At 41.5% G+C, this 15,075-nt stretch overlaps 1 protein-coding gene across 3 annotated transcripts in view; it reads right to left on the reverse strand.

The window, feature by feature from the left end:
• The window catches only part of LOC136771342 (protein PHTF2), a 53,793-nt gene that overhangs the window by 19,047 nt on the left and 19,671 nt on the right, over positions 1 to 15,075 (reverse strand). For all 3 annotated transcript variants that reach the window (XM_066723593.1, XM_066723595.1, XM_066723594.1), the window contains one exon: positions 4,353 to 4,409. In XM_066723593.1, the coding sequence (XP_066579690.1) occupies positions 4,353 to 4,409 (57 nt within the window). The remainder of the gene's footprint in view (positions 1 to 4,352; positions 4,410 to 15,075) is intronic.

A 15,075-nucleotide genomic window follows, 5' to 3' on the forward strand; every position in this document is an offset into this window, starting at 1 on the left:
GGTTGCCGTCATTCGCGCCATGTTTATTATACAGTACACTGCACCCGCATGAGTCTGGAGATTATGTCAAGTAACGCTAAAGTACATAATACACTTCAGCCAAGAAGATTCTCTCTCTTTTTTTCCCCCAACTTTGCAATAAACTCATCACAATTAAACCCGAACACAAGGACGGCCGGGAAACCGGGCACGACGTTAAATGAGATCTGAGAGCAAATGCAGAAAATTACATTTCTTCGACTTATTAAATTACCATTAATTCACAGCAGGGGAGCGCAGCCTATACATTTACTGTCAAAGAAACTGAATCTAATTAGGAGGATGAATTCCACGCTCCACCTGGGAAACCTGTCTGGAGGAAGATCTCGCATCTCAACTGTACTTTTTGTATCTGTACCGTGTCTCCCAAATGAAGTGACGTACTACTGATTACGGTACATCTTTTACAGAGAGATGCATTCTCTCTATCACCTCCAGCAAACATCTGCACCGAGTCTGTTTGCTGGAGTCTGCAGGGAGACGAGAGCTTCTCCACGCTTTGTTTTGACAGCTCCTTGCAGAGAAACCGGCCGCGTCCCTGAGTGACACGGCTGCTGCTGCTGCTGCCGCTTCTGAATAATGAACCACAAGCCATTTCAACCCACGATGATTCCCCCTTTCCTCCTATTTCATGCTTGACGTGCTCCTCTAGTGCCGGCTGCACAAAAGAGGAGTTCGGCATCACGGCGGGATTATAAAACAGGAGCTGTGGGTTTTCGGTGGCTGAGCGGAGCACCCCGGACAGCGGATGGAGTCTGACAGGGTCTGTGCCAGAGTCCGCCCAGGCGAGACCGGCTCCCAGACAAGAGAGACACACAGGGAATGAGATATTGCCAAGTGTGGCTGCACGCATTTGTGTCCAAATGGGTCTCATTAAGTTCAGAAGAAAGGCTTTTTATTAGCAGCCCTCTTAGAAACTGTTCTGTGGGGGTGTACGGAGCGCAGGGGTCATCTGGCTGTGGAGCAAGGGGCTTGGACGAGTGCAGTTTTCTGTTTTTTGCTCTAACTGCAGCTCTAAATTACTTAATTAACCGAGTTGTGTTATCAGTTATTATTTAAAGATATTTTACTGCTCATGGCTTAAAAGATCCTGTTCATGCAAGGCTACCAGACTAAAATGATGCTTGTTTGCCATGTGCTGCATTTAAAAGTGGAATTCACGTTCTTCGTTCCTGCTTCACGGCCAGACGTGCATTGACAAATAATGATTTATTTATTTAAGTCAAAACCTTAAAACCTGCAATTCTACATCTCTACCACCAGGTGGTGTAGCTGTAAAGCAGATTACTATTTGAACTATGCCTATACTAAATATAATCAAGGATACTCTTTTCAATATTCAATCTTGATTTGCAACATCGACTAAACTATTGCTAATGTGTTTCTTAATGAAGCAAAACTATTTTTTACATTAAACAAGCTTTCAAGACGTAAGCTTTCTGTAAACATAACAATCTGCATTCATTTTGCACTACAAAAAATACTTGTATTGCTTAATGTGCTGCCCTAACCACTTTTATTTAAGACTTGACATTCCTGAGAAATGATGCTTCTTTAATGCCAATGATCAAACAAAAATGACTGCCGACAGAATAGTATCTTTACTGGAAAACCATTGCCTAGCCTTCTATATATATATATATTTAATATCAACATGAAAGGACAAGCTCCTTCCACTGAAGAAAGCTGCTGATATTGTGTACAAATTGCTGCTGAACGAGGACACGGGCTTCAAAGCACAGACTGTGGACTGCAGTGCGGCTACCCTTTAAAGTCAATGTAAATTAGCCGCTGAAGTGGGATCCGAAACGTGTATCTTGGCTCTCAGACTGTATTCATTAGTTCTCACTGCTTCTTCTGCACAGTCGAGACGGTTGCATTTAACAGGAAGAGAAAACAAACCAGAGCTAAAGCTGAAGACCATCCGTCAGCGTGAGAACCTGTTTCAGTGAGAGACCGCATCGGCAATAAAAGATGCAAGCCTCTTGATATCTCTTCTCAAAACAAAATGAATCATTTTCTCACCGGAACCCGAGTGAGAAGGCACTGATCTGTATTCAAATTGCTGCCGTTTCTCTACAACAAAGAAGTTGTAGCAGAAGCTCCTCGCCGGTTACAATCTATCAGTTATAATAATGGATCAGAAGCTCGAATGGGCTTGAGTGTCCCTAAAGAACCACTTCAAAAAGACAGGTGTGAACCGCGCTCAGGTAATACAGAAATCAGAAGCAGGCAAAGCACTAGATCAGAAACTAAACATACATTGCTCCTGGAAGACTGCCAGCTGGCTTAATTCCCAGCAGATTACAGCGAACAGACACATAATAAATTGTATTTTATGAGCTAACATTGAGATATATCTACCTTGTTTGATCAATTCAAAGCGACCAACTGAAATCTCAAAATATCAGTCTTGTTTTTAACCTGATAACTCAGACATATAGAACTGAACTCTTTCTTCCATCCTGAGCAGATGAACCGGATCAGTGGGTAGAAATGCAATGTCACGGCATCCCACCGGCAAGGCTGTGACTGAGCGACAAGGTGACTACCCTAACGAAGAATAAGGAAGTGCCGATTCACAAAACGAAGCAGGTTTCTGTACACGTTTTCACCCCTCTATCAAATGCACATTACAGTATGATACGCCTTTGTGATGACTGGACAGATGCTGACTCCTCTCTGCGACTTCCACTTCTCCCCGTGCGGACTGCGGCTTTTGGCGAAGCTCTCTCAGACCTCAAGGACGTGTTGATTCATCACAAAGAGCTGTGGCTGAAGGTGCACCTTTTGAGGGGCGACTTTAAATTTGATCATTCATCTGACCTCCATTTTGACTTTATAAAAAAGCCTCCTGTTGGAATTTCCAGTACAATACAAGCAAGAAGAAAATAAAAAACAAATCTAAAATAGACACCAAGACTAGACAATGATCTATCCACAAAATTAGTTCTATGTTTTTATGGTCTCAAAAAGATCTTGTGTCCAGTTGTCAATCCCTATACTGGAAGACAGGACTGCTTTTTCTGGATTGTGACCGTACAGTACAGGGTTTTGTTGTTGTTGTTGGGGGGCAGGAGAGGGGCATTCAAATAAATAGTGTTATCGTGGTCAAGTTTTGGACAGCCGAATCTGATAGTGGGTAGAAAATGAATCCCATGCTAAGCCACATCAAACACAGCACAGAACGGAGGCAGGGAGGGGACTAGTCTCTAATCTACCACCTGCATTTCGCACCCATTATCACGATTTCCGTACAAAATCATTTAGTGTTTTTATGTTTTAAAAGAAACTCCGCATGCTTGAGTTTGAGAGTGAGTGTCCGCAGTTAGGAAAGTGCATTCTTGCACAATGGCTTGCTTGTGGCCACTACGGTGAGTCCATTAAGGACTGCCCTCTGAAACCATTTACATGACGAGGAAGAAATCAAGCTTTGGGACGTGGGGTTTGCCCTGCAACTGCACGTTTTCTCCTCTCCCACCCCCATCCCAGACTATGCTCGTTACTATTATGCGGTGTGACTTATAGTAACATTGCCACATGTGTCTACTCTGTTGTAATGGTGTCTAGAGGGTTACGCAGTTTTGTTTTTTTCCTTTGTTTTCCAATTCCCAGTGTCTAGTTGTCAAGCTAGTGAGTGCGTAACGCGTCGGCTGGCCTGTCTGAAGTGGGTGTGTTTATGCAATGAAAATTAGTTAAAAAAATATATATACATATATATGAAAGCAAACACGTGTATGTACATGTATACATGCCACAGGGCTCAGTGTTATAACTTTCCAGAAGCCCTACAATTTATTGGACGTTTAGTAAAACAAAAATCTGTCGTCTCTGCAGCCAAGACAATCAACACGCAATGACCCCTGGTAAGATCGACAACCTTTCATCCGATTTCCAACCGTATCATGTAAACGGCCAGAGCGCATCCAATATGCAAATCTTGTTAAAGCAGACCAGAAAACCAGAACCCACACGCTAACCACAGCATAAGGCAATGCAGGCAATCTCCCGCGTGTACTCACCCGTCTAATAAACTGCACAGAGAAGCGACAGCGTCAGAGAGGAGGAAAAGTAAACTGCAAACATAAGGTGGCTAATCGGGGGGGAAAGAAAACTAACAGAACAATAACAATGTGCAGTCTGGAAAGGAGGGAAAGAAGATGAGAAAGGGGTGGGAGTCCCAGCATTTAGGTCAGGAACACAAGTAATACAGATTAATTATGCAGACTGGAGGTTGAACAATGGACGGTTTTCTCAACACAAAGCTGTATGAAGTAGAAATCAATTAACGATTATAAAGCAGAACGTTTTACCTTTATTTCTCTTTGTTCTACGGACTTCTCCCATATCTGTTGATCGTAGGCCCCAATCTGTACACACAACAAGAGAAACCACTCGTTAGACCGTCAGGTAGCAGTTGCTTAAAAGATACTGAATCTGTCCCAGACATTTCTCCATAGCATCTCTAACATATCTACAGCAGTATCATCACACTTTCCTTCATCAAAATATTTAGATCCATAAGAAAATATACAATACAGAAAATAAGATGTATATATTTAACCGTAGATATTATGCAGCTATTAAAAGACTAGGTATTTATACTTTGATTTACTGCCCTAGGAAATTCTATAGGCAGCAGAATCTATTGACAAAAAAAAGAACAACAACCTCCCGTGACTTGTGATTTCATTCTTGTTTTTGTCTATTTTTATCATTTTTCTTTGTTTGAGGCTAAGAAATAAATCAGACAAAACTAACTTCTGCATTTCATCCCAGGCTAAACTGATGAATCAGCGGTCTTTGAAACCACTGCTTCCTTATCAGCAATGCAGTCTTAGTCCAGCAGTAGGATGGACAAATGTAGGCCTCTACCCTTTGAAAGCAGACCGAATAGGATTTCATCTCTCTGTCAGTCATAAGAACATAAGAAAGTGTCCAATCGAGAGGAGGCCATTCGCCCCATTGTGCTCGTTTGGTGTCCATTAATAACTAAGTGATCCAAGGATCCTATCCAGTCTGTTTTTAAATGTTCCCAAATTGTCTCTTCAGCCACATCGCTGGGGAGTTTGTTCAGATTGTGACGCCTCTCTGTGTGAAGAAGTGTCTCCTGTTTTCCGTCTTGAATGCCTTGAAGCCCAATTTCCATTTGTGTCCCCCAGTCTAGGGCTTTAGATAATTAGGAGCTAGATGATGGGCATCTCCAAGCCAACCCCCCTCAAAAACCAAAGAACCCGCTTCCAATTATTGATCGTAACCTTCTGAAGAAAGGAAATCCTCACAACAGCACTGCATGCAAACAAAACCAAGGCCTGTCATATACGTCGCTATCTAAATTAAATGTACAGCTTCTCCCTCACAAATCACCCTGGAACACTTTTACGCAGTATTACAATTCGTACAGAAGGGTACGTGTGTGCACTGCTTTTATATTTTAAACTTGTCCGTCAACTGTGTTTTATCCTGGCAGGAATACGGCTTCATTTCAGAAAGACACGTGTTCAGATTCAGAGTTTTCACTTGTCATATTTAATTGGTCAGCTGGTTGCTAAATTTTGTTTATTGTGTTTTTGTGCGACATGATTTCTACCTTTTGAAAAGAAATCAGGAAAGGGTTTGACATGCTGGACCATGCTTTTGTGAGTAACTACAAAAAAATATATAATTTTTAAGAAATTAGTCAGAGATGTTTTTGTGTTCAACTAAACATGTTAAATACACCAACTCCGCCAGGCATGCGGGTGGCATTCGTCAGCCAACACGCTCGTTAGTCATGGCTGGAGACGATGTTTTGATTCTTCGAAGAAAACCAAATGGCAGCATTTTTGCGTGGGTTTATTTTTTTCATCAAACCAGAAGTCACACTTGTACTTATCTTCTGTCACTAAGGGGACCAATCGTGGATGCCGATATGGCTCACATTCCAATGAAAACGAAACTTTGTGCCTTGGCACTGTAATGACTTTCTGAAGCTAGTTTCACTAACAAACATGCCACACAACTTGTTCCACTCGTTATGCGCAGGCGACGTACATCATGTGCGTTAGGTACAGGCTATCGGTTTTAGAAGCACAAAGATTGCCACATACTGAGGACCTGTACATTTACCAGCATGGACAAGGCCTGTCACAATCCCGGGAGCGTAACACAGCGCTACAAGGAGAACGCAGCTGTAATTGCCTGCCGAGAGCCTGGCACCCAGTTCCCAGAAAATGCCTTTGGGATGAACAGAAATGGCAAAGCAGGAGGAGAGCGCAGCACCAAGACAACTCAGGCGATATCTGGTTCCTGATGACACAAGACTTTATCATCTGTGTCCGTGCCTGAGATGCAGGGATTTACAGTGAGGGAAAAAAGTATTTGATCCCCTGCTGATTTTGTACGTTTGCCCACTGACAAAGAAATGATCAGTCTAGAATTTTAATGGTAGGTGTATTTTAACAGTGAGAGACAGAATAACAACAACAAAATCCAGAAAAAACGCATTTCAAAAAAGTTATAAATTGATTTGCATGTTAATGAGGGAAATAAGTATTTGACCCCCTCGACTTAGTACTTGGTGGCAAAACCCTTGTTGGCAATCACAGAGGTCAGACGTTTCTTGTAGTTGGCCACCAGGTTTGCACACATCTCAGGAGGGATTTTGTCCCACTCCTCTTTGCAGATCCTCTCCAAGTCATTAAGGTTTCGAGGCTGACGTTTGGCAACTCGAACCTTCAGCTCCCTCCACAGATTTTCTATGGGATTTAGGTCTGGAGACTGGCTAGGCCACTCCAGGACCTTAATGTGCTTCTTCTTGAGCCACTCCTTTGTTGCCTTGGCTGTGTGTTTTGGGTCATTGTCATGCTGGAATACCCATCCACGACCCATTTTCAATGCCCTGGCTGAGGGAAGGAGGTTCTCACCCAAGATTTGACGGTACATGGCCCCGTCCATCGTCCCTTTGATGCGGTGCAGTTGTCCTGTCCCCTTAGCAGAAAAACACCCCCAAACATAATGTTTCCACCTCCATGTTTGACGGTGCGGATGGTGTTCTTGGGGTCATTCCTCCTCCTCCAAACACGGCGAGTTGAGTTGATGCCAAAGAGCTCTATTTTGGTCTCATCTGACCACAACACTTTCACCCAGTTCTCCTCTGAATCATTCAGATGTTCATTGGCAAACTTCAGACGGGCCTCTACATGTGCTTTCTTGAGCAGGGGGACCTTGCGGGCGCTGCAGGATTTCAGTCCTTCACTGCGTAGTGTGTTACCAATTGTTTTCTTGGTGACTATGGTCCCAGCTGCCATGAGATCATTAACAAGATCCTCCCGTGTAGTTCTGGGCTGATTCCTCACCGTTCTCATGATCATTGAAACTCCACGAGGTGAGATCTTGCATGGAGCCCCAGACCGAGGGAGACTGACAGTTATTTTGTGTTTCTTCCATTTGCGAATAATCGCACCAACTGTTGTCACCTTCTCACCAAGCTGCTTGGCGATGGTCTTGTAGCCCATTCCAGCCTTGTGTAGGTCTACAATCTTGTCCCTGACATCCTTGGACAGCTCTTTGGTCTTGGCCATGCTGGAGAATTTGGAATCTGATTGATTGATTGCTTCTGTGGACAGGTGTCTTTTATACAGGTAACGAGCTGAGATTAGGAGCACAGCTCCTAATCTCAGCTCGTTACCTGTATAAAAGACACCTGGGAGCCAGAAATCTTGCTGATTGATAGGGGATCAAATACTTATTTCCCTCATTAACATGGAAATCAATGTATTACTCACTGTTAAAATACACCTACCATTAACATTATAGACTGATCATTTCTTTGTCAGTGGGCAAACGTACAAAATCAGCAGGGGATCAAATGCTTTTTTCCCCTCACTGTATATATCCTGATGGCTAGGGTCCTGTTTTGATGATATAGGCCTATACTGCTGTGTACAGTCAGTTGAAAACTTGTAATTAAGTGAAATAATGCCTTTGAAAGCTCAGTAGAAGCATTAAACAGGTAAGCAGAGTTACAGGATGAGATACACACTGGAGTGCCATGGCAAGTGCTCAAGGTGGGGCACCAATAAATCGGACATTTGAAAAGAGCAGCCAAAACCATGACCTTTAAAAACAATAGGAGACTTCCTGTATACCCAAAGGAAGGACAGTTAAGAAGGTCATGCCAAACTATGAAAGGCATTCTGACAATGGTATGGGAAAATCAACATTACAAGCATTCAAGTTTTGTTTATTTAAGGCACCATTATCATCTTTCACAAATCCTTAGTTAGGCTGGATAACTCTTGAAACCGAATACCAAGGGATAATGCTATCTTACTATGTATTTCCTCAACTCGTTCCACAAAACTTCTTGTGCATTTAATGGTTTTGCTCTTATAGCTTTCACAACGAACCGCGTTTACTGCAACGCTAAATCAGTACAAATAGCGAGAATAAGGGCGGTCGACAGGCGATATAAAACTTTTTTAACACCAGCGTCATCAATCTAGTTGCAATGCCTGATCAGACAGCAGATTACTGCTCGTTTCAAAAGCTAATTTTATCTGCTTCCCCATAAAATAACACATTAGATAGCAAAATAAAGCATTACATTAGCATTCACCCTAATTTCGCAATGCGTTTTATTTGCATTTTTAGTCTTGCAGGAATAGTGTAGCCCAAGACACACAAACTCACTGCATCGCACACAAATTTAAACATTGCCACTGAAGCGGGCAGCTGGGCGAGTGCACAGGTAATCGCACATTAATCGTTTGTGGGTGGTTGTTTGTACGCTGGGGAGTTGGCCTTGGGATTGCTCGACAAAGATCCCGACAGAGGACTGGAAGTACCGGTATAGACACCAATCCTCCCAGTGCCCTCTCACGGCAGTGGAAACACTAAATGTTTAATCAGTCATCATCAAACATGCATTACCAAGGAGTCTTGAAAGAAGCCGGCGATACTATTACATTCAGCAGCGAGTCAGCTGGGTAAGGCGACATATCACCATAACAATAACCTCAGACGAGCTCCCATCGAGAGACCTCCAACATCTGCACGAGTCAGTCAGCCTGTAGTCCAGCACACACCCATGTTCATTTGTGAAGGCGGCCCAGAAAAATAAGCTTTTTGGCCACAGTACACGAATGGTTTCTTGTTTTTGGCACAAATGGGGATTTTTATTTGCGTCATCCGATTGGGCAACTATAAAATATATCAATAAGAGAACGGCGAAGGAAGATGAGGTTCCAACACTTGCTTTTTTGCAAGTCACGAGGAACCCTCGAGGTAACCAGAGACGCAGATGTCAGTCACACGTTCACAGGACGCAATATACCTTCCCTGTCTTGATAAATAGTGCAGGAGAACAGGGTATCAGCTTTGCTCTGACAGCAGAAATAACAGGTTGCTTTTAAAGCGCCACACCGCTCGTGATAATGACTGGAGTTGACACTTCAATCTGCGGCCGATACTCCTCTCGGCGGGGATGTTTAGGACTGTCGCTTGTGGCCTGCTGGTCACAGAAAACGAGAGTCTGCTCTCAGCTGTCTCATCGGGTTAGGAAATAAATGGCGGCGCGTCGGTCGAGTGCTACGCGAAAGTGACGGTACAAGGAAAAAGCACCGAGTCCATTTGTTTTCAAGAAGCCGGATTAATAGGAGTGATCGCTGGCATCTGGGAAAAGCATTTTTACACCGCAAAGGGCTCCGCGATGGGAGGGAAGGTGTTGATGCTTCTGTTATTACCGAAGAGGACATCCCCCGAGTACACAGACATGTCAAGACACGAGGCCCCTATTTTCAGCTTAGCGTCCTGCTGTATCTAGGCTGCTGTTACATCTTAAATGAGACTCTGTGAAGCAGTTCATCCATAATTGACAGATTTAAAAGCAGGAAAAACAATAATGACATCTGCCTGCTTTGTATGCTGACTGACAAGAGTCCCGAATTCCAAATATCAGTTTAAAAATCGATAAAGGACAAATCGGTCAATCTTCCTCAGTCTTTACACACACGCCTAAAATGTGTTGCTTCTCGTTATAAAAACTGTAATATAATGTATTGAGTCAATGATTCCCCCCCCCCCCCCCGAGATGAGACTGCAGCACAATTTCACTCAACGACCACAAGGAATTTGCCAAAAATGAAGAAATCCAAATTCCGCCAATTTCCCATGGGCATTGCAGTACAATACCATAGCTTCACACCAGCCAACGTCATTTACTGTGCTATTGTGTTGCCTTGGGCCGAGATAAACAGATTAAATTGCACACAAGGGCGACTTCAGCCTTCACACCCACGTGGAAATAAAGCCCCCAAGATTGGAGAATGGCTAGGCAAGGGCGTACTTCTAACTGTGGTCGTTAGTTATATCGTTTGATGTGCATTCAGCCTCACTAGAACACAGAGAACAGACTGCATGCTGGGGGAGTGAAAAAAGGACCGTTTAATCTGCAGTTCAGCTGGCAGGACCCCAGCTTTGACCATCACCATTATTACACACTTAGGCAAGGATCTCAGCTACTTTCTTGCTCTATTTTATTCCCATCTCCCCCCTCAGCTCCTTCTCTTTCTGGTTTTCAACACAGGCTGATAAACCAAATGCGATCACTTTACAGCCCATGCGAAGGTCCCGAGTGCAATGCACATTCCTTTCATGTTATTGCTCTCTCCGGGTTTTAAAAGCCACTATGTGTTGCCACATAATTTTCAGCGGAATAGGATTTGACAGGTCTTGCCATCCTCTTCGACGCTCTTGTGTGCCTTGGGTAGCGATCTCTGATGGCACTTAGCTAATTAAGGCGATGATGCAGCGAGAATGACAGGAATCATTTGCACGTTACAAAAATCGTGCTGAAATTCTTCATGGTAATTGATTGTATGGAAATACCCAGAGGAAAGATATATTTCTCAAGTTACCAGTGTATCCGTATTAATTTAATTTAGCAGGGCAGAAGATATAAAATATAATTGTATATATATATATATATATATATATATATATGAATAAAGTAGTTATGTTCTTGTTCGTTTCAGTTCTAAAGAACACAAATATATTTAATTGTATTTTGAATTGCTCCAGCTGCAAACCTAACCTAGTTTAGGAAAACAATCTACAATAATACTTTTCTAATATAAGTATTCCCATGAATCTAGTTATATATGTTATAAATATTATTAAACTGCAAAGGAAGAAGAACACTAATTATGCCAAAACCAAGGTAAGGAAGAGAGCATCTCTGCAGCACACACTTTAATTAGTTCTTCAGTTGAGGACAAAGCGTCCACTCTGGCACAGGCTGGCACTGAAAAAAATGTTCAATTCAATGTTCAATCCCTGTATCACTTATGATTTAATAATAAACATATAAAGTCTGTGTCTATTTTTATATTTACACATAGTTATGCACAGGATTTCAGGGGTTTTCCTGTTTCCTTTCAGTTATAGGAACAAAATTAGGGGAAGCAATAACTGATGGATATTTTCAATCACCATAGACAAGCAGTTAATTCAGAGACAGATAAACACACCACCGTGAAACTTACATTTCCATTGGTCAAACACAACAAAAACAAAAAACATTTGTATTTGTACACAGAGAAAAACAGGAAATGAACAAATACAAGAAAAACTTAGTTGAACAAGAGTATCCAACACAACCCATCCTTCTATACAACTGAAACAATTCATCTGGAAAAACATTTGATCTAATGGCACTATCAGTGCTCTAGAGTTAAACAAACACAGTATAGATCCTGGCTATAGTAAAATATAAATACTGTGTAGGATAATATATAAATAAGCAGGTAATATGTTTTCTTAATCTTAAAAGGTTTCTCGTCCACCCCTTGAAAGGCTTCTGACATGAATACTTTTCTTTTTGTACTTTTCCCCTGTACAGTAAGATATACACAGGATACATAAGAGCCTGTTGCTAAATGTACAGGGATGTTTAGCAGACTTTCCGGTCCATCCTGTTAGGTCTCTCCTCACTGCAGCATCAAAGTTGTGTTTTGCATTATTTGGCAGAGCAGGAAATTGGTGAAACATGGGACAATTTCACAATTGGTTCAACATGGCCGACCACATTTCATTAGACCCTCACTCAAGTTCCACAGAAATGTTTTAGCAGCCACACAGCTTTGTTTTTTCAGATGAAGATGTAACTTTTCACTGATGCCATTATTAAATGCATGGCTGTCGATTTGTCTTTGAAAAGAAAACATATGACTAACATACTGTCAAAATAAGTAAAACTAAAATACAAAAATGGGTGGTGCATTGTGGTGAGTATTTCCTGTGCTGGCATGGAGATAAAAGCAAAGCTACTGCACCTCCTTTTACAAAGGTGCAAGTTACAAATCATGCTATATGGGCCTAAGTGGGGCCAGGCATTGTGCATGACAAGTCATTTGACACCGATGTACATAGTTATTCGATGCAGTCTTCGTATTTAGACCAGTCAGAATACACTTTTCACAGAATTTAGAATGATTAAGTACTAACAAATATAAACTCAGATCCGTGTTTCTTTAACAAAGAGTAAATAGTCATCTGACACAGTCCAAGCATTTGTATTATGATTTATTTCTTGGCAGACGCCCTTATCATGGGTGACTTACAGGTTGCATGAGCGTGTATCTTGCTTCCAAACCACAAAACAACCAACACCCAGTGGCACCAACACCTCGAGTGTCTTTACTGAGTCGCACACAGAAATTACACGGGGAGTTAGATAGAATATTATTTGAATAGCAAATTAGGCTGAGTAGAATTTCAATGGTAAGTCAGGATGAGTAGTATTTGAATTGATATGGGAGACAGTATTTGAATATTAAAGGAGGATAGTATTGGTATTTGAATAGTGAAGTAAAGTAAAGCAAAGTCTTTCTATTATTTAGAGATACACAATCTATCTAATGCAGTCAAGCAAAGTAAGTGCATGAGTTTTGACGGGATGAGAAAGCAGCACAAAGGGATGTAGATATGGTGGCACAGAACAATGCCCAAGTAGTGCCAAATCTGTAACTGTAATGTTTTTAAAGGCTGCATTTTCTAAATCTTTCTTTTTTTTTTTTTAAGGATAATCTTTATTTCAAATCGAGTATGTTCATGAATTGTCTTTAGTTGCCTCGAGTGAATTAAGAATGATCTTAAATCAGACTTGTTTCCTCAGATGAAACAAACCTGATCGTTTCTAAGCATGCACAAATGCATTCTGGGTAAACTAATGCATGTCATTTATTGATCAGGAAAGGAATTAAGGTTAAGACAAAAGCCCATCACCTTCTGATTCAGAGTCTTTAAATGGTAACTTACATGACAAGGGTTCCCACTGTTGGATGGTCATTTATGAGACAGATTTTAGGGGCTTTCAATGATGGCATGTTAATAATAAGCAGGAGAACTGGTCCAGCTCAGAAGAAAGATATTGAGTGGATTCAAAATTAAGCCTTTTCTGACAACTTACTTGACACGCTTTTCCCCATTTTTAAAGCTCATTAATGCACCGTTTGCAATAGATGAATAAAACTGAACTTTGTCCACTGAAATTCAAGACGACTCACAGCAAGGATGCATCGTTTTTCAAATAAATGATCCAGCTACTGGACTTTAACACATCTCAATCAGAGCCTTTTGTGTGATACTGCCGATTAAACGTAGTCAATATAAAGGAATAAGTTACTAGGAGATACAGTGTGAAGACAGAAAACAACGCCAGTTCCTAAGCCTCAGATGTATTGACTTAATTAGTCAAGCTACAAAAAAAACAATAATTCGTTTTATTTTTCAGTGTCATGTCCACGTGCCCATGGGATCACCTATTGCCCTATTTCATTATGAAAGACTGATAACACCACTCTATCAGGGACAGAAGTAAGCTGCGTTCCTGCAGGCACATCGCCACGATTTTAACACTGGCACGAGTGCTTGTATCTGAGGCTGCATAAAAAAAAGTTAGTAGCAACCCAACACTCATAAAACTGCTCCTTTCTTTCAATACATGATTTGCTGCGTAATCGGTACTCGACAGCAGCTGATTATCGCTTGGATTCGGAGCTTAACGTGTGAGAAGGACACATCTAGTGCTCGATTTAGAAGCAGTTTGGTGATCGGTCAAAATATCCAACATGACATGTCATCAGCCAGTGGTGAACGGGTTTACCTAAGCGTACGTCTTAATGAGGTCCTTATAAATTAGTGTAATAGGTTCTCTTCCAGTTGTTATCAAAACCTTCTTTAGCTGCATTGAAGATCCCCCGAGTGCATCCTTCATTACGTCCACTCCGCAGGCTACCTTACACTTGAATTACCTTTCAAGGCACTCAGCAATGCAGGAGGTAAACTGCATCCCATGGCTTCTGTTCAGGATTGGTTTGGGTTTTTTTTAAAGAAAAACCTTCCATCGTAAACACTATGTGTGAAGCAACCATAAAACAATGTCTAGAAATGATGAGAAGTAATCGGCTTTTCAAATATTAAACAGTTTATATGTACGGACATCTGAAAGCCGTTAATGTTCGAGTTTGAATGTTGCATCTCCAGGTCAGTTCTTCTCTTTAGGGACCCATGTCGCAGTTTGTACAAACATGCCAACTTCCTGACTACAACGACCAGAAAGGCATCCAGTACATGATTTTAAACCCGACTCTCCGCTGAGTTCCTATTAGACCTGCAAGGTCCCCCCTTTCCTAAGTGCTGAATTATTTATTCTTAATCAAACAAAAAAAGGCTACTTATATTCCCGGTTTTAAAAAATTGAACAATAAAGCACAATGAAATTGGCACACCATGTTAAAACAGTTGTACTAATTGTACACACTCATCTAATATGATAATCTGTCCTGTAAGAATGTACTGCATACGGCACAGCGAATGTGTTTCTCCACGGCATGATTTGGATATTAAACAGCATATAAAGCATCTCTCAGTTCAGTTATGGATGCTTTTCACTGAGGCAATCTAGCCCTTTCTACAGGAACTAGTAATTACATTACATGGGAAAAACTATTAAAAAAAAAAAAAAATTACACAATTAAAATCTCAACATAATTT

The sequence above is a fragment of the Amia ocellicauda genome, chromosome 15 (genome assembly GCF_036373705.1).
Source record: "Amia ocellicauda isolate fAmiCal2 chromosome 15, fAmiCal2.hap1, whole genome shotgun sequence".
NCBI lineage: Eukaryota > Metazoa > Chordata > Actinopteri > Amiiformes > Amiidae > Amia > Amia ocellicauda.